General features: G+C 40.0%; 2 protein-coding genes across 2 annotated transcripts; one reads left to right on the top strand and one right to left on the bottom strand.

Moving 5' to 3' along the window:
* The first annotated feature begins 10644 nt into the window (after positions 1-10644).
* Positions 10645-12360, top strand: LOC112030071 (probable 2-oxoglutarate-dependent dioxygenase At3g50210). The gene is made up of 6 exons (XM_024062758.2): positions 10645-11024; positions 11150-11169; positions 11249-11295; positions 11545-11625; positions 11709-11798; positions 11877-12360. The coding sequence occupies exons 1-6, from the start codon at positions 10879-10881 to the stop codon at positions 12000-12002; spliced, it is 510 nt and encodes a 169-aa protein (XP_023918526.1). The 5' UTR covers positions 10645-10878; the 3' UTR covers positions 12003-12360.
* Positions 12361-12623: 263 nt separating this feature from the next.
* Positions 12624-15443, bottom strand: LOC112030009 (tRNA-dihydrouridine(16/17) synthase [NAD(P)(+)]). The gene is made up of 3 exons (XM_024062695.2): positions 14840-15443; positions 14637-14743; positions 12624-13689 (listed from the first exon to the last, which is right to left on the bottom strand). The coding sequence occupies exons 1-3, from the start codon at positions 15308-15310 to the stop codon at positions 12954-12956; spliced, it is 1314 nt and encodes a 437-aa protein (XP_023918463.1). The 5' UTR covers positions 15311-15443; the 3' UTR covers positions 12624-12953.
* Between the last annotated feature and the right edge of the window lie 4278 nt (positions 15444-19721).

The raw sequence follows: 19721 nt of genomic DNA, 5'->3' as shown, positions 1-19721 counted from the left end.
ATGGTGAATTTTTTCAAAATTTACATCAAATAAAAAGATATTGAGTAAAGTTGTAGTCTTATGCTACAATCAAGTTTATAACCAAACTTTGTCCTCTTTCCTCTACCATACATAGCTCCTTAAATTAAAGTGTCTCAAGTTATATTTTCTATAAATATATAAGTTTATATAAAAAATATAATCTGCCAATTTCCTCTTAATACTTTTATTCTATGTGTAGCTCATTTAAGATATATATATATATATATATCCCTAGAATAGATAGTAAATCTCATTAATAAAAACCTTCTTTAATTTCCAAAAACTAAACTTTTTTTTGAAAGACTTATTATTATTATTATTATTAAAAAAATTGTAGTTAGAAATTAGAGATTGGATACTAGTATGTTTTAGATTTTGTACTTGTATAAGAAATGACTGAAGAAGTGTAGATTCGTCAGTAAAATTGGTCAAATGGAAACAATCTCCGGCCTTTAAAGGAGGTCACCAGTGTGGTACCTGCCACAACGCCTTCGATACCAAAGTCAGTATAAGATGCTATTCGAGAATGAACAATGCAAAGTAACAGAGCAAAAGAAGTCTCTTAGTGTGTATGTGCCTTGTTCTTGGCAATGTGTGGGCTTTATATATGTTTTCATGGCTTCTATCTGTTGGAGTAGTTATGGAGGTCTTAATGCTCCTCTTGGTAATGTTTGGGGCTGTGTAATGTGGTATCAATGTGCTCCAACGGTTCATACAGTTGGCCTTGTAACCGTTCTAGGTTTGATTGGCTGCATTGAATGGCCTGGCTATCTTCGTCAGTAGCGTGGATAATTACTTCGCCTGGCCTGAGGCTGTCTTCGTCTATATTGATGGGATCGTCCATATGAGACGGACTCGTCAGTCCCGTTAGTTGCCCCCCGATTCTCTGTTCGTCATGTCATGACAATCATAGAATGTGAAGGGTTACAGATTGGAAATGACTTTTTCTGGTTTTGCTCTGTATTAAGTGTGAAGTGGTGGCGCTCCACAGATCCTGGCATACGTGGCACGTGCTGACTGGTGGAGTTAATGCTCTAACTAATGGGACTGTTGGGTTTCCCGCCGGTCTTTCCGTTTTTCGAGCCTTTGTTTTTAAACTCTTCCTCTCCTTATTTTTTCTTTTCACTTTTCGAAAATCTTCAATCATTACTTCTCCTCTATTAGCCTTCTTCTGCTATTCTTCTTCGAATTGGTGTGCTGTTTGGAATGCCTCGGTCCGCCATTGTTCAAGGTATGTTCTCCTTCTTTTCTCGCTTTTTCTTTCATCGTTTTGCTGTGGTAGTGTTTCTGATTTCCTTTTTCTTTTCTTTCTTTTTTCTTTCTATTTGCTTTCGATCTCCCTGGGGTTTAGCTTTATTGTTCTTCCTTGTGCTTCTTTTGGGTTTTTCATGGTTAGTAACTCTGAGGTTAGAGTTGCTTGCCCCTCAGTTTCCTTTCTTTTCGCATGTTTAGGGGTCTTTAAGCACTTTTCCAGGTCTTGAAGGCTTTGTTTTTTAGGGTAGTGGTCTGAGTGTGGTATTGACTGAGTTGTTGCCGTTGATTAGGCAATCAATTAACTGGTTCGAGGGTCAGGGAGAAAGGAGAAAATGATGTCTGAAGTCAGATCTAATGATATCGAGATTGGGTTCGTGCTAGCGCGATCCAGTGGAGGGATACAGCCGTCTCTTTCCTCATGTTCTTAGGTTTTTCATGCCCTTGAGGAGGTTTGTGGGCTGTATGCCGAAATGGTGAGTAGGTTCAAGGATAGGTTTCAATTTCCGAGGGTCAGGGGAGAAAGGAGAAAACGATGTCTGAAGTCAGATCTAGTGATCTCAAGACTGGGTTGTCGTCTAGCGGCGATCCAGTGGAGGGGGATACAGTCGTCTCTACTCCTCGTGTTCTTAGGGCTTTTCATGCCCTTAGAGGAGGTTTGTGGGCTGTATGCCAAAACGGTGAGTAGGTTCAAGGATAGGTTTCAATTTTCAAAGAGGGTTCATGTCCATCAGCCCAGTGACGAGGATAAAGCTTGTCACTTCTTCCCTTGAGGTGTGCTTCTATGAGGCTGCCTTCACTTGTGGACTTAGATTCCCTGTTTAGCCTTTCCTAATGGACCTTTTAAATCATTTTGGGATCGCTCCTGGGTAGCTAATGCCCAATTCGTGGAGGATAGTAGTCAACTGTATGGAATATGGTTGGCTCTAAGGGGATATGATTAAGGTAGGCGAGCTCGTCTTCCTATACCGTTTGAAGGAATCCAAGGAGTATGGATACTACGAGTTGGTACCTTGGGAGAGGAGGACCAGGATTGTTAGAGGGTTACCTTCATCCTTCAGGTACTGGAAATCAAGATTTTTCTTTGTGTCCAAGGATGACTTTAAGACTCCCTCCAGTCAGGAATGGGGTGACATTCCGAGGTTGCTTCGTCGGTGGGGAACCCCGACTTTAGGTGCATCAGTTTTTCTCCTTGTCGCTTTAGCTTGGCTCTATTCATTTGTTGTCATCATTAACATCTTTGTCCTTTCTCTTTTGCAGTGAGGAGACGACCTAAACATAAAAGAAGGTATAAGGAACGGGTTGAGCAGGCAATTGAGTACGCCCAGACAATCGAGAGCTGGGACGACTTGGGCGACTCGCGGACCCTTGCTTTCTATCATCTTGGCCCGGACCCATCTTCCTTTGTCTTGCGCAACATTGAGATTGAAGGAAAAAAGAGTAAGTGTTGAACTCGTCAGTACGATTTTTTTTTTTTTTAAACATTATTCTCTTCTGGCAAAGATGACAACCAAATCTAACAAAGACCTCTACGCAAAGATGAGGTCAAAGAAAGACGAGCCTCTGTCCAACCTTGGAAAGAAGACAGTGCACGTCACTAGGAGGGATGCCCCCGTTACTCCACCTGCCTCTATCAATCCGATCGTTTCCGTGGGCGAGACGACGAGGATGGTTTCTCCTACAATGTTCGTGGAAGAAATAGGTGGCACTCCTGTTTCCAAAAGGCCACGCTTGTCTGAGAAGGAGAAGGAGAAGGAGAAAGCTAATTCTCGTCCATCTACAATTTGGAACGACGAAAAGATGGTTGTGGATCGGGCCCACGAGGTAATAACAACTGCAGATATGAGGGCCTTATCTGGCGTCCCTTTCAGTGGGGTTGCTGCTCGTCATGTCCAGAAGATCGTCCAGGTACATTGCTTTGGGCAATCTTGACTCCCCTCTTTTTTTTTTTTTTTTTTTTGACACCACTAACCTTCTCTTCAGGTGCTGGGGGAGAGTCTTTACCTTTCTTCTGAGTATTTTACTCAGGAGGCTAAGGTGGCGTCTCTAACATCTAGGGTGGAGGCTTTGGAGGTGGAGAACTCCACTCTAAAGAAGGACCTCATTGACTCCATGGGCACGGCGAATACTTTGAAGGAGCAGGTCAAGAAACTTAATGATGACCTCAGGGTGGAGCGTCAATTGACAATCGAGAAGGACGAGCAGCTTCTTGGAGCCAAGGAGAGTCTCAAGACCATCACTGCCAGATCCGTTGAAGCTTTTTAGACCACTGACGAGTATAACATCGTGCTCCTCAATTGGTATTTTAAAGGTTTTGAGCTCTTGAGGAGATATCTGGTGAAGCACCCCTCTAGGGTCGATATGGATAGGCTGGATCTTGAGGAGGTGGACCAAGAGATACCTGCCGATGAAGGTGCTCAATCTTCTACTACTAAGCATGACGTTCCAACTGATGCACCCAGAGATGTTCCCGCCACTGACGCTCCTACTGACGATGGTGCTGCCTGAACCTGACACTTAGAAGAAAATTTTTCCTTTTTGGATGCCCTCTCTGTTTTGGGCAGTTGCGTAATTTAAATTTATTTTCATCTATTTTGAAAACAATATTTTTAGCCCAGTGTTTATGGGTTTTTAGTTGTATAAATAATGGTACTTTTGTCCGTTTGTTTTGAGCTTTTAACTTAATTTGTACTTACTTGCATCACATGTTCTTTAGTTTGAGATATGTTGTTGATATCTTTCGATTGCCCTCGTTGTGCGCTTGACGAACCCTTGATTCTGTTAGCACCTCTTTCTCCATTTGTTTTATTAGGAAATACCTTATATTCATCTAGGAATTCTTTAGTCACTGGTAACTTGTATCTGTCTAGGTGGATTCTTGTTACTTAGCCATTTTTGGCCTTTGCCACTTTTAGTGATTCTTGTATCATTAGTAACTTACATTCGTCAAGGCAGAATCTTGTTACTTAGTCATTTTTGGCTTTTTACACCTTTTCAGAGGTCTTTATATCGTCAGTAACTTACATCTGTCAAGGCAGAATCATGTTACTTAGCCATTTTTGGCTTTTTACCCCCTTTCAGGGATCTTTACATTGTCAGCAACGTACATCCGTCAAGGCCGAATCTTGTTACTTAGCCATTTTTGGCTTTTTATGAATTACACCCTTTTAAGGATCTTGTCATTGTTAGTAACTTACATCCGTCAAGGCGGAATCTTGTTACTTAGACATTTTTGGCTTTTTACACCCTTTTAGGGGTCTTTACATTGTCAGCAACTTACATCCGTCTAAACGGAATCTTGTTACTTAGCCATTTTTGGTTTGTGTGGCTTATATAGTTGACCAGACCTATTTGCACAGAGACATTAGCTGAATAATTCATTTATTAACTTTAATAACGAATACATTTATATGCTACATCTATTGATGGTATTTCTTCAAATGCTCAATGTTCCATGGCCTTGGTAGTTTTTGCCCGTTTAGGGTCTCTAGGTGATAACTACCTTGTTTGGAGTAGTGAATGACTCGGTAAGGTCCTTCCCATGTGGGATTGAGCTTTCCTTAGGCAGAGTCTTTAGTGGCCGGGGTGACCTTGCGCAGGACGAGGTCGCCTATGCTAAGTCATCTGAGCTTTACCCTCTTATTGTAATAGTTAATCATTTTCTGCCGGTAACCCGCCATTCTACTGCAAGCTTTGTCTCTTACCTTGTCTAGACAATCCAGGCTAACTCGTAGAAGATCGTCATTGTCTTCTTCGTTGAATACCTTTCGTCTGGTGCTGGTTACTCCTACCTCGATCAAGATCACTACTTCGGTACCATAGGTAAGTCTGAAGGGGGTTTCTCCCGTTAGGGTTCTTGCTGTGGTTCTATAAGCCCATAAAACATTGGGCAACTCTTCTGGCCAGGTCCCCTTTGCATCGTCCAGCTTCGTTTTGATGATCTTAAGCAATGTCCGATTTGTCACCTCCGTCTGTCCATTCGCCTGTGGATGCCCTGGGGATGAGAATTGATTCTTGATGCCTAGCCCTGAGCAGAAATTCCTAAAGCCTTGACTATCGAACTGTCGTCCATTGTCTGATATGATCATCTGTGGGATCCCGAACCTGCAAATTATATTTTTCCACACGAAACTTTGGATTCTTGCTTCGGTGATGGTCGCCAGTGCTTCTGCTTTAACCCATTTCGTAATGTAATCAATAGCAACTAGTAAGAATTTTACCTGACCTTTGCTTTGTGGTAGTGGGCCGACTATGTAGATTTCCCATTGTACAAAAGGCCACAGGGACGCAATCGTCATTAGTTTCTTTGCTGAAAGCCGCTGAACATTCCCGAACCGCTGACACTTGTCGCATTTCTTGACGAACTCTGTGACGTCCGTCTGCATAGTTAGCCAGAAATAGCCTGTTCAAATGATCTTACTCACCAAGGATCTGGGGCCAGCATGATCCCCACAAACTCCTTCATGGATCTCCTCCAGGATGTACTTTGCTTCTTCTTCATCAACATACTTCAAGTAAGGCATGGAGAAGCCTCTCTTGTATAGGGTGTCATTGAGGATTACAAATCTAGCCGCCCTCTTTTTGATCTTCCTGGCCTCGTCTGCCTCCTGAGGGAGACGTCCATCCTGAACGAAAGATAGGATAGGCGTCATCCAGTTGTTTGTGCTCTGGATCGCGAACGTTGGGATTTCTTCAATGCTGGGGTTTTTCTGGACTTCCGTCATCAGGTCTGTGTTCGAACCCCCTTCTTCCGACGAGGCTATCTTTGAAACTTTGTCAGCTGTCATATTTTGGCTTCTGGGGATCTACATAAACTCCACTTCATTAAACTCCTGAGTCAGATGTTTCGTCAACTTGAGGTACTTCTGTATTCTTTCTTCCTTTGCTTCATATTCCCCTTTGATTTGCCTAATTACTAGCTTTGAACCGTTTTGGACTAACAGGTTCCTAGCTCCAAACTCTTTTCCAAGCCTCAAACTCTTCAGAATTCCTTCATACTCGGCCTTATTGTTGGTGGCAGGAAATTTTAGCTGGACTCCATACTCTAGTATTTCTCCTTCGGGGGCGATTATGACAACCCCTACTTCTCCCCTTTTTTGGGCTGACGAACCATCGATCTGTATTATCCATCGCTTTTCTTTGTCGGTGAGATCGTCTTCGTTTGGGAGGGTAAACTCTGCGATGAAGTTTGCCAAAGCCTGTGCTTTAATGGCTGTCTTGGAATGATATTCAACATCAAATTGGCTGAGTTCGATTACCCACTGGACCATTCTCCCAGCTGCCTCAGGTTTGCCATGGACTTCTTGATAGGTTGGTCCGTCATCACCAAGATTAGATTTGCCTGAAAATACTATCTAAGTTTGCGTGAGGCTACTATCAATGTGAACGTAATTTTTTCAATCTTTGGGTACTTGGACTCAGCTCCTTGGAAGGCTTGGCTGACGTAATAAACTAGAAGCTGTTTCTTGTCTTCTTCCCAAAATGAGGGCTGCACTGACGACTGTAGCTGACACTACTAAGTACAAATACAAGTTCTCACCTTCTTTTGACGGGCTTAGAAGGGGTGGATTGCTTAGGTAGCGTTTGAGTTCCTGGAAAGCTGCCTCACATTCGTCAGTCCAGGCGAAAGCCTGTTTCAAGGTCTTGAAGAAGGGTAGGCACTTGTCTGTCGCTCTAGAGACGAACCTATTGAAGGCTGCAATCCGTCCTATGAGCTTCTGGACTTCCTTGACGGTCTTGGGTGATGCCATGTTGATTATGGCTTGTACCTTCTCTGGATTTGCTTTTATTCCTTTCTGGGATACCATGAATCCTAGGAATTTCCCTGAAACTACACCAAAAACACACTTACTAGGATTCAGCTTCATGTGGTATTGCTTAAGGGTAGCAAATGTCTCTTTAAGATCGTCCAAATAGGTAAGTTCCTCTTTACTCTTGATGAGCATGTCATCTACGTACACCTCCATATTCCTGCCTATCTGCTTGCTAAACATTATGTTCACCAATCTCTGATAAGTAGCACCTGCATTCTTTAGTCCAAAGGGCATTACCTTATAACAATAGAGCCCTTGACTGGTGATGAAGGTCGTTTTCTCCTGATCCTCGTCAGCCATTTTTATCTGGTTGTATCCTGAGAAGGCGTCCATAAATGTCAACAGCTTGTGTCCAGCTGTAGAATCTACCAGCTGCTCTATTCTTGGAAGAGGGAAACTGTCCTTTGGGTTGGCCTTGTTCAGGTCCGTGAAGTCCATGCACATTCTCCATTTCCCATTCGCTTTCTTCACTAGGACGACGTTTGCAAGCCAGTCTGGATAGTATACTTCCCGGATGAAGCCAGCAGTCAAGAGTTTGTTAACTTCGTCAGCGATCGCTTGGTCTTTTTCGGGTGCGAAGACTCTTCATCTCTGCTTAATAGGCTTCCTTTCCGGGTCTACATTCAACCTGTGCTAAATGACTTCTGGAGATATGCCTGGCATGTCATCATGGCTTCAGGCAAAGATGTCTAGGTTTTCTTTAAGAAGTTGGACCTACTTCGTTCTCATCTCAGGACTTAAAGTCGTCCCTATCCTAATTGTCTTATTTGATTCTCCTTCAGCCAGCTATACTGTCTCCGAGGCCTCCACCTTTTCTTTCTCCTTTTCTTCGATCGTCCATGTATGGTTCTCCCTTGCGGCCACGATAGCCTGATAGCATTCTTGAGCCAAAACTTGATTTCCTTTAACTTCACCAACACCGTTCTTCGTTGGGAATTTTACCTTCAGGCAGCAGGTAGACATGGATGCTTTCCACTTGTTGAGTGCTGGTCTTCCGATGATTACGTTGTAGGACGAGGGGCAATCTACCACCAAGAAGTCCAGATGACAAGTCAACTGCTTCGGGTAGGTTCCCACTGTCACCGTTAATGTCATTATGCCCTTGGGGTATACCTTATCACCACTGAAACTGACGAGGGGGAAATCAAATGGACGCAGTCTTTTTGGATCTAGTTTCAGTTGTTGGAATGCAGGGAAGGAGATGATATCAGCGGAGCTACCATTGTCCACGAGGACCCTTTTTGTGTTGAATCCTTCTATGGTAAGCATTATGACGAAGGGGTTGTTGTGAGGCTGCTTCACTCCCCTAGCATCTCCTTCGTTGAAAATTATGTCCTGATCAGTTCGTCTATGCTTCAACGGGGGTGTCATGTGGATACTATTCACCTGTCGTTGATATGCTTTTCTTAAGGGACTTGAATGATCCTCCTGCGATGGGCTCTCCTTCGATCGTCTGTATTTCCCCGATCACATTTTAAGGAGGTTGGAATTGACGGTCACTGCCCCTGGATGAGGACTCATGCTGGCCCTTGTTTCTGTCCCGAAACTTACTATACTCCCCCTTCTTCACAAACTTCTACAGCTTCCCCTTATGTATCAACTCCTTTATTTGCTCTTTGAGGTCTCGACAATCTTGAGTGTAATGGCCATGATCCTTGTGAAATCGGCAGTATTTATTCTTATTGCGGACGTTAGGAGACGAGTGCAATGGTCGCGGCCATTTAAGATAGTGTTCGTCCTTAATCTGCGTTAAAATTTTATCAATAGACATAATAAGAGGGGTAAATTTTACCATTTGTGGACCTTTATCATCTTTCCTCCTACTCCCTTCATTGGTCCGACGATTTGGGCGCTCCCGCTTTTGCCCTCTACGATCGTCATCTTTCCTTTCTTTGTCCCCTGGTCTCTCTGCACCCCCGATGGCTGCTAATGCGTTTTCAGCATTCATGTACTTCTGTACTTTAAGAAGCATCTCGGCCATCGTTTTTGGGGGATTCTTTGTGAGTGACGTAACGAGCTCTCTGGATTTCAACCCTACATTGAAGGTCATCAGTTGCACCATATCGTTAGCTTCGTCTACCTCCAGTGTCTCGCGAGTAAAGCGTTTCACGTATGACCTTAGGGTTTCCTTCTCTCCCTGCCTGATGGTAAGTAAGTGGTCTGCGGTCCTCTTAAGGCGTTGCTCAACTGCTCGAAGTTGTCAATGGACGATGTTGGCAACTTTGTGAACCATTCCCTTGCAGCTCCTTTGAGAGTGATTGGGAAGGAACGACACAGTATTTCATCCGGGGGCTGCTAGAGCCCTAGTGTCGTTTTGAAGGTGTTAAGATGATCCTGAGGGTCCTTTAGCCGATCAAACGGTTCAAGTTGGGGCAACTGAAATTTTGGCGGTACCGAGCATTCAAGGACTACTGTGGTGAACGGTGAATCCGTTGCCCTAACCATTCGATCTACACTTTGTTCTGTTTTCTCCTTGATGGCGTTCCTAGGTTCGTCCATCTCGCTCCTCATCTCTTGGAGAAGATCCAAGTTGTGCTCGGTTGGAGTAGTAGGCCTTTGATGGTCACTTCTTCTGTGGTTATCTCCCTCGTCATCCCGGTTCCTTTTAGATCAATTCTCCTCCTGCTGAAGCCGTAGCTTCATTTCCTAATTTTGTCTGGTCAATTCTTCAACGGTGGCTGCGAGAGCCTAAACTTGCTGAGCTAAGGGTGTGGAATCTTGATTGGACTCCATCTGATAGTAATTGTTGATTGGAAACTACTTTTTCGAGATTGAACACGAAAATGTCTTTCCCACAAACGACGCCAAACTGATGAAGCGAAAATTCGTCAGTAAAATTGGTCAGATGGAAACAATCTCCGGCCTTCAAAGGAGGTCATCGGTGTGGTGCCTACCACAACGCCTCCGATGCCAAAGTCAGTATAAGATGCTATTCGAGAATGAACAATGCAAAGTAACAGAGCAAAAGAAGTCTCTTAGTGTGTATGTACCTTGTTCTTGGCAATGTGTGGGATTTATATATGTTTTCATGGCTTCTAGCCGTTAGAGTAGTTATGGAGGTCTTAATGCTCCTCTTGGTAACGTTTGGGGCTGTGTAATGTGGCATCAATGTGCTCCAACGGTTCATATAGTTGGCCTTGTAACTGTTTTGGGTTTGATTGGCTGCATTGAATGGTCTGGCTGTCTTCGTCAGTAGAGTGGATAATTACTTCGCCTGGCCTGAGGCTGTCTTCGTCTATATTGATGGGATCGTCCATGTGAGACGGACTCGTCAGTCCCGTCAATGACAATTGCGAATTTCCTGGCTAAGAGTTAAATATACTTATTACGTACATTAGTCACTTACGAAAAATAAAGGTTTTTCTTTAGTTTTTATTAGGCACGAAAAGGGACGTCCTATTATTTAAATATCATAATCGTTAAAACTATTTGTACAATGCGCGGTCATTGGACCATTCTATATAGGCCTCGTTGTGCACGATGCGTGGATACTAGCCCATTGTAGGCCCAAATGGTATGATGTGAACGGCAGGTTAGCCGAGATGCCTCAATTATCTGTGCACACCGTGAAATCCCTCGGTAATGCCTTGGGGGATGTTGCTGCCAAGCACTATTCGGCATCTAGCTCAAGGTTCAATATTCAAACCCCTGTTCCCAAAGTGGGGTCCATTCTTGTCAGGAATAATCGAAGCCCTGTTTCCAAGACACTCTTTCCTGTTTCATCTTATGGTTTTGTACACTTTCTACTTACAAACTTAAATTTCCGGGACTTTCAGACCTTTCAAGAAAAATTATGCGGGGAATTTCTTTAGCATTGACTGGGTCGCCAGAAGAATTTGAAGGCGGAAGAGCTGGAGATGCATTTTGGGTGATGCGTATTATAGGTTACCCAGGTGTACCAACAGCAGATGGTCCAAACCCAACAAATGACATTGGATGGTAATGCAAATACTTCTGCTTTTGGTGCTTGCACGTTACCCTTTATTATTGGATTTTATGAAAATGACATTATTATTTTCTTTCTTGTTTTCTTTTGTACCTGTATTCCATTTGAATAAATCCAGTGGAGCTCACACTGACTATGGTAAGTTTCTCATCCTACAGATGATCAAGAACCTGAAAATCTTGTTTATCAATCTCATTCATTTAAAAATTTTGCATAGGTTTGTTGACGTTGGTTAATCAGGATGATGATATAACTGCACTACAGGTACAATCATTTAGTCATTTTTATTAGGAGGCTCATTTTGATTTTGGAGATATAATCAAACTAGTGTGTGCTGTAGTTGGTTGTATGTCAAGTATGTGGCTTTATCTGAATCCCCTGCCTCTCTCTGATATTATGGAGCCTATAGCTGCTAATAAAATGTATTTCATATAACCTTTACTTGTGAACCATCCTGTATTAAATCATACTGCTGCTTTAGTTTCACCACATTAATTGGTTATGTTGTTTTAGGTAAGAAACCTGTCTGGCGAATGGATATCAGCTCCTCCAATTTCTGGAACATTTGTATGCAACATTGGTGACATGCTAAAGGTATATTGCTTGTAAATTAATTGTCCCCAATCTCCATATGTCCTTTGGAGTTGAAATTTCTAACAAAAACTGTATGAGTGCAGATTTACTCCAATGGTTTGTCTGACTCAACCTTGCGCCGCGTTATCAACAAGTCTCCAACATATCGGGTTTGTGTAGCATATTTCTATGAGGTCAGTGTTTCTTCATTCGCCACTGTCTTGATTCAGCCCTTGAATTGTCCTCCCCACATCCTTTTGTTGCATGAACAGACAAACTTCGATACAGCAGTGGAGCCTTTGGAAACTTGTATACAGAGGTCAGGTAGAGCTAAGAAGTTCGAAAGAGCTGTATATGGGGAGCATTTGGTCAGCAAGGTCCTAACCAATTTCGGTTAGGAGCTGAGATGATGAGATGAATGTTCAGGTGTTATTGCTGTGATTGCGTTCATCTGGAGAGAGTGGGAGAGAAATAAACTGCAAGTTGTACTTTGTGAAGAGTATTTGCCATCTGGAACCTTTGTCTCAACGTCCTGCTGGGATTTAAGAAAATTGTTTCAGTTCTCTTGTAGTTGTGCATTATAACTATAAACTGCTGGTCATTACAATCCTTCTTTTAGGCTTTCTTAGAAATTAAAATGGAGTATCAATTGCCAATTCATTGATTAGCTTAGTGGCAGAATTTGGGTTTGAATGCCCTCTGCTCCACTTATTGTAAGCAAACTAATAATAATAATATATTTTTTTTAAGTATCAATTGCTTGCGCTAGTACAAGGAAAGAATTACAACATTCTCTTCTTCTTTATTTTCCTAGACCCGACTTCCCTTTTATTAAAAAAAAAAAAAAAGTCTCCAGCATTCAATGGGAACCTAATGGTATTAAAAAGTTCTTCAAATATCATAGTTACAAAGTGCAATTACAAACAAACCATTTCTAAATTTTGCAAAAATAATATTACAAATAAACCAAGAAACTTAACAATTACAATTAAAAAGTTCATCGTACAGATACTTTGCACTTGGAAAAGATGAATGCTTTAAAATTATTAAATCTGCAAAATTTTTAATTTTCCCAATGAAGGGAATTTGATACAACATGGATGACCTCAGTCACGATACAATAACTCTACCCTAAAAAGAAGACCTAGAATTAGGAAGCATTTTCTATGCTAGTATACTTTCCGAATTCCTCAGCATCAGCATTGCAGCAATAATCAAGACACCAACAATTGTAAACTTTTTATGTGAAAAAATAATGACAAAAATCATAAAATTAACAGTGAACCAGATTGATGTTATCATTTTGCAATGAGTCCAAAATTTGGGGACCTTCAACCCAGTAACTTGCATCATACATTTCCAGTTGCCAGAACTCTATCTTCATGAGAATCCTTTGTATAAAGTGGCATTTTTGTGCCAAGTTCCCTAAGTCGGTCAACTATGTTATAAAGAAATTCAAAGGTCAGTTTGGATTGGGCATTGAGATCCTCTCTCACATGCGGATGCAACCTGAACCAGTCTCCTAACATCTTGTGCACATGAGCACGAATCATTCTCCATGGCACAGGGTATCTTTCACAAAGCTTCAAATATTCCACCAGTAGATCTGTCTGGTCCAAATTTCCCACTTTATCACCTCCTTCGCTGCCCACTACCCATTCACCAGTTCGATAACCAGCAAAAAGAGCTGGATTCTCAAGGAGAGACTCAGCAGAAAGCACCCCTTCAGCACCAGTCTCTTCCAAACAATTCTGAACATCATCGATGTGGCGAATGTTCCCATTTGCAAGGACTGGGATTCTGAGTGCATCTTTCACAGCCCTGATAGCATTCCAGTCAGCCCGAATTTTTTTCCCATCTTTCTCATCTCTTGTTCGGCCATGGACAGCTAAAAGAGAGCAACCTGCTTCCTCTAGCATCTTAGCATAATTGATTGTAACTTGCAAATCTGGGAATACCCGGATTTTGCATGACACAGGAACTTGAAGGTTGAGAGCCAATTTTTGTACTAGAGATTTTACAAGTGGAAGATTATCCATAAGGAAAGCTCCATAATTTCCCCTCTTAGCAATACGCTGAGGACACCTGCACAAAAATCATAGATCAATTTATATCTTGTGTTAAAGCTCTGTGAACTACAATTGTCCCATTAACTTAGATGTCCTTAGAAATTAGTGTAGAATTTATGTTCCTTTTTGCTAGGACAGGTGAAAACTGCTTAGTTTATTGTTACAAGGTTAATAAAACGACCTTTATAACTTTGAAGCAATTTGATATTCTGCCCCAAGACATCTGAAACACCCGCCCCCCAAAAAAATAAAATAAAATAAATAAAAAAAAGGAGAATTGCAGTAGGTTAATGGCAATTGTAAAATTTAGTGACTTTATTATGAACCAATGATAGTGGGTGTTCTAAAAGCATTCGTGGAGGCCAAGGAGTGAATCAGGATATACTATTCTAGACTTTGCAACAGCGTATGATATGATTTTAAATAACACGTTCAAGAGGAGGGACTTAGACTTCATTAACTTCAAAAGTGTGATAAACATTAAGAGGACAGCTTGAACTAGCATGGTGACTATACAGCAAGAAATATTCTAAGCCAGAGAGGTGAAAAAGGTAACGCTTGTGCGGTTGTGCGTGTGTGTATTGGGCAGCTGTTGATTAATATATTAAAAATATATATCATCTAAAATTTTAAGACATTCCAAGTCATGCTTTATGAAATCCTAGGTGTTTTATCATTCCAAGTCCTGTTATAGAGTTCTTTGACGGCCTTCACTCACCTTCAACTTCAAGGCTTTCCAAGTGCTACAGGTTTTAAAGTCTTCTTACTTATTAGTTACTAGTCTAATTAAATAGACCATAGTTTTCTTGAACCATACTCAAATAAAGCTCAGCAGCACTAGTTTATAATCTACTAGCCAACCATAACAAAGATAAATCTCAATGCAGCAAATGATGTATAATTCACAATCAACAAACTTATATAACAGCACTAATAGTGAAAAGACAAAAAAGAAATTATTACCCCAAGTTGATGTCAACATAGTCACAAAAAGGTTCCACTCTCTTTGCAGCCTCTAACAAAATGTCTGGATCATTTGCACAAAATTGGACAAACAATGGCCGATCCTCCTGCAATTAATTGCAAAGTTATAAAAAATTAAAATTAAAATTTATAAAAAGTATAAATTTACAGAGATAAATGGATAAAATATTAGTTTTAAATACCTTGCAAGTGGTAAATTCCTGGTCACGGTACTTTTCAGTCTCGGTAAAAATGCGAGAGTGCAGCATGGGCGTATAAGCTGCCTCGGCACCGTACTTTCGGCAAAGCATTCGAAAGGGAAGCTCCGAATTGTCGACCATCGGGGCAACTATCAATTTGGGTCGACCCAGTTTCAACCAGTGAGCCCATGCCCGGTCGATGTGGGACTCTCCGGTCAAGCACCGTGTCAGTGAGCCTAAGCTAAACGGCGACGTGTCAGACGAAGAAAGAAGTAACTGTTGTTGTTGTTGTTGTTGTTGTTGTTGGTCGGAGCAGATGAGGTCGTCTTCCGGGTCGGGTTGTGGCGGGTCGGAATGGATGGTTAGGGTTTGGGTTTGGGTTTGAGTGAGAGAGGAGGCCATGAGAGATTTGAGTGTGGGGAAGCAGGAATTTCGGGAGGAGTTGAGGGGTATGGGAGGAATTTTGAATTTCATGAGCGGACGATGGGGATGAGGACGGTGAAGCAACCCATCGCCGCCGTAGGTTTGGGATGGTAGAGGAGGCTTAGTCTGATGAGAGAGCTTTCGAGGTCTGGTATGTAATGCTATGTCAGAGTTAGGGCGTTTTGGTTATTGGGCGGGTAGAAATGAACCGGCTTGCTCTAACACCAATTTGGGCCTCTTGTTGGGCCATTCTCAAATAGTTATCAAGCAATTTGGGCCTCTTGTTGGGCCATTCTTATTGTTACAAAAATAGTTTTTTGAAAGAGTTTGAATGGTCTTTTTTTTTTAACCAAAATTAAAGAGAAACTCACGTGCCCTCTAAGGAGGCCCAAGTTGGGGATGTATTCTCCTCCGCGGGGAGAAGAATTTCGTATGCTCACTTGAACATGATTTAAAGTGGTGAAATCTTTGAGTGTCACATAGAAAAGAAATTGGACATCTTGTGAACTTATATACCCATGGGTTGGAAATTAGATTGGGTTCTAAGGGACACCGCACTTTTAGTGGAAGGGGGATGTTTTACCCAAATAGATCTTCTACTACACACGCGTGCCGCCATCTCAAGTAGGCTCTATTTGTTCAAATTTAAATGTTTTTTTATCATTTAAAAATAATACTTTTATTCTTGTTTATAGAATCTGCTTGTTGTTCTTGTTTACTTAATTACCTAAGTAAATTATTTTGTGCGATATTTCTAAAAACTTGTTCCATTAGAGGAAAATTATTGATGACTTGTACTTTTATAGAAAAAATTATTATTGAGAGAGAGGGAGAGAGAGAGATTGAACTCAAATAATACTTTCTCGAGCTCATTCTATGGTACCTCAACTTTAGGGAGTATTAAAAGATCATAATAGTGCTAACAATATATGAATTCCTGGTGTAATGATGCTTCCAAGTGTATTTTCTCTCTTTTAATTTGGTAACTTAAGAGTTCGCTTGAGCTATATGCATTTTCACTTGAGCGAGTAATAATTGCTTAAAATTATACTATTATCTTAGCTTTGGTAAACAATATCACATCAATTAAATGTTTAATTACACATAAATATGTGAGTTTGAAAGATTTCTCTTTTTTTTTTTTTTCCTTCTTTTTTTTAATATAAAATAGAATTTCTACTTTAACCTAAGGTAGTAAAAGATTTTTCTTAAATATACTCATTACATGTATTTTCTCTTGTAGGAGATTAAAACTAATCAGCTAATCATGCAGACATGCAGCCAAGAGAATCTAAGGGTCAAGATCAATTGAGGCATGGTTTTTGAAGCATTAAATAAGTAAAAAATGAGTGAGAATAAAAAAGTGAAGAAAGAAATTCTTTCAAGCCAAAATTGGAAAAATCCTAATATAGAAACATCTTGCGCTGTTTCGGTAGTTTTGCCATAACGTTTTGCACATATATCCAATTCATTTGATTCTTGTAGCCACATAAAGAAAATTTGAATATCTACAACTTTTTAGTTTACCACAAATTTGGAAAAAAGTCTTTTTAGAGGTCAAACGTGGGCTGGAAGTTAACTATGAAAAAACTCCAAAAATAAAGGGACTCACATCCTAAATTTGAGGGATTTTCTCTTTTTTGTTTGGATGTGGCTAAGCTTATAGAGGAGGGAAAACCCTAGAACATTTTTTATCTTGTTGTTTATTTCTTTTATACCTTTAGCATTGTTTTTATGGATTTATCATGTGTTCTTCAGATTATCTATGTCTTCTATGGATCGATGATTGAATTTTGAGATTGATTTTACTATTTTGAATCATTGCACGGTGACAAATTTTTAATATGTAATATTATTTTTATATAAATCGAATGCTTAACTCCTTGATTTCTTATGATTTAAGAATATATTCAATGCATAATCTCCCATGTAGCATGCCAATTGAATTACTTGCTCAATCACTCATAATCAATCTACTTTATACATTGTTTGAGTACTTTATTGTTATATCTTCCAATTAGGGGAGTTGACTCTCTATCCTAATTGAGTTAAAAATAATCCAAGTTCATATGATAAAATATTAGGTTTATCTTTGAATCCCTTCTATTTTTTTTCCATTAATTTCTCTTAAATTTATTTTGCTATTTTGAATTGCAGTTTTAATATTATCTTGCTCCATCTTAGGGTGGGGAAAAAAAACTATTTTATTTTTTGTTAAATAATAGAGATTTTTACATTAGTACAATCATTCTCTGTGGATCGAACTTTGACTCACTGAAATATTCTTACTTGCGAATAATCTATACTTGAGTTTGCATTAATTTAATCACAACTGCGAGATACTTACAAATTAATTCAATTTTGTGCAAAATTCTACCCAAAAAAAAAAGGTCTCTAACGGTTAGTAAACAGCCCTGGCTACTTTTTACTTTTTAGAATGTTTGTCCCTACACAAGTCACCTCTCAACTTTGTCTTTTCATCAAACTCTTTAGTGAGTATAAATTAACATTCATATTAATTATTTATAGATTTTTTTAAATAATATATATACATATTTTGGCACACCACATATGGAAATTCATAGGAACCCTCCAAGATTTATACTTCTAGAATCTTATTTTAATTGTATCATGAAGACAATTTGCCTAAACTCATTAGCAAAATCAATTGAGCTGGGGAAAAAAATATTATTTTAAAGAAAATGATCTTTTCGTGTTCTAAGCCTACTTCAATTTTTTTTTTTTTCACTTTTCATGATTCCCCCCACTAATTTCCCAACAAAGCTTACATAGTTCCTTCTCTTTCTTTGTATATGCTTCAAAGCCTAATTATTTTCATCAAAGAACACTCTTTTGCTCATTATTTTTTTGACTTCCCTCACTCGTTATTATTTTATTGTTGAAGGAAATTCAATGGTAGTAGCTAGCAAATGACCCTTTAACGTGAGTACCAAATTCGACTACTCGAAAGAACCTAGGTCTAGCCACTAACTTATCAAAATTCAATAGGAAAATATTCATCCCCTTATGAAATGGATAATGTTTCATGGTTTAGATTATATACTATTGGATTGTATAAAAATAAATAAATACTACTAATGGACAATCAATTACGCACTCATCCACATATATGGACAATCCTGAAGTCGCTTTTTGGGGAGGGGAGGGAGGAGAAAAGTGTAACGACTGAGAGTGCATTGAATATGTCAAGTTAACTCATGACTATTCCCTAGTGGTCATAAATCATGTTGACCCAGCGTCTGTTACTACTAAAGTAATAACCATTTTCCAAATATGGAATGGACATTTATGAATGCAATAGTCACTCATGCCACCTATATTAGGGCAACATAACTGCATTAGCAAAAGTATGTGTAGCATTCTAACACATTCAACTATCTACTCTATTTATTCCAATTCTAAAAGGTTTTATGACTTAAGCATTCTTAATTGATAGGCCGGTACCATGCCCATACTCTCTAATAAGGTTTCCCTCTTACAAATCTTAGAAGACCTTTTAACGCATTGTGTTCGAACAAGTAATCGACTGAAGATTTTTGCATCATCAATTACAGATGCGAATGCGTATCAAGTGTCACATTATTTAAAATATATGTTAAATGACGTGGTAATTTATACACAGTTAGATTCATGAAATTGACTCTATCCATTTCTAATAAAACGGAGAATATCCTGACTGTTCTAACAACATTTATTGCAGCAATAAAAAGACCCCCAACAAGAAGTATCCTTAAGTACACCCAGGGTGAGAGGAGGGAGAAGTGTGGATAAAACATGTCGCTAGAGTGCGTTTGGTAAGCGTAATGGAAGTCCTTTTATTTTTTGTTTTGCTTTTGTGAACTCATTTTAAGTTTTAACGGTCACGTCCTCATTTTTCTGTAGTACTTACAGTAAATACCGTGTGAACAAAGCGAATCCAAACTCACACCGTATGAACGACATTACCACAATTGAATCGTTTTCAGAAGCTTCTATCTCTTTCTTCTAAATAAATAAATAAATAAATAAAAAAAAAAGTGTTTTCAACATTTGAAGTAGAAGCCAAACTATTTCGCACATATTATGAGGACAAGACATTTATGCATGGGTGATTGTGATTCCGTATCTCCAACAATTGCTTTTATAAAAAAAAAAATGGCTCTCTCGCTCTCCAAAGAAGAACAAGAGGAGCTATCTCGGAGCAAGGAAAAAGTAAAGGATGACCGATATGGGCAGAAGTCAGATCCTCCATCCCCAAACCGTGGGGCTGGTCCATGGTCTCAGAGTATGTCCTTTAAGGACAAGCTTGTAGGTGAGATTCCAGGTGCCTACATTCAAGCTTTCAACTTTGGGGAAGCTATGGAAGATGGTGCTGAGTCGGATGAGGAAGTAGAGAACCTTAGGCGCGGTCTGGTAGCTGTGAAGTTTTCTAGTGATTTCAAGCAACAAATACGAGACCCTT

Source organism: Quercus suber, unplaced genomic scaffold (assembly GCF_002906115.3).
Source record: "Quercus suber isolate HL8 unplaced genomic scaffold, Cork oak 2.0 scaffold_748, whole genome shotgun sequence".
In the NCBI taxonomy this organism is placed as follows: Eukaryota; Viridiplantae; Streptophyta; class Magnoliopsida; order Fagales; family Fagaceae; genus Quercus; species Quercus suber.
This window is presented reverse-complemented; position numbering and strand designations above follow the sequence as displayed.

Excerpts from the sequence above, each read along its gene's own strand:
- LOC112030071 (XM_024062758.2), top strand. The coding sequence starts at position 10,879 with ATGCGGGGAATTTCTTTAGCATTGACTGGGTCGCCAGAAGAATTTGAA. Across the intron at positions 11,296-11,544 it reads ATGATATAACTGCACTACAG|GTAAGAAACCTGTCTGGCGA; the intron begins GTACAATCATTT and ends ATGTTGTTTTAG. Across the intron at positions 11,626-11,708 it reads ACATTGGTGACATGCTAAAG|ATTTACTCCAATGGTTTGTC; the intron begins GTATATTGCTTG and ends GTATGAGTGCAG.
- LOC112030009 (XM_024062695.2), bottom strand. The coding sequence starts at position 15,310 with ATGAAATTCAAAATTCCTCCCATACCCCTCAACTCCTCCCGAAATTCC. Across the intron at positions 14,744-14,839 it reads AGGAATTTACCACTTGCAAG|GAGGATCGGCCATTGTTTGT; the intron begins GTATTTAAAACT and ends AATTAATTGCAG. Across the intron at positions 13,690-14,636 it reads TATGTTGACATCAACTTGGG|GTGTCCTCAGCGTATTGCTA; the intron begins GTAATAATTTCT and ends ATTTTTGTGCAG.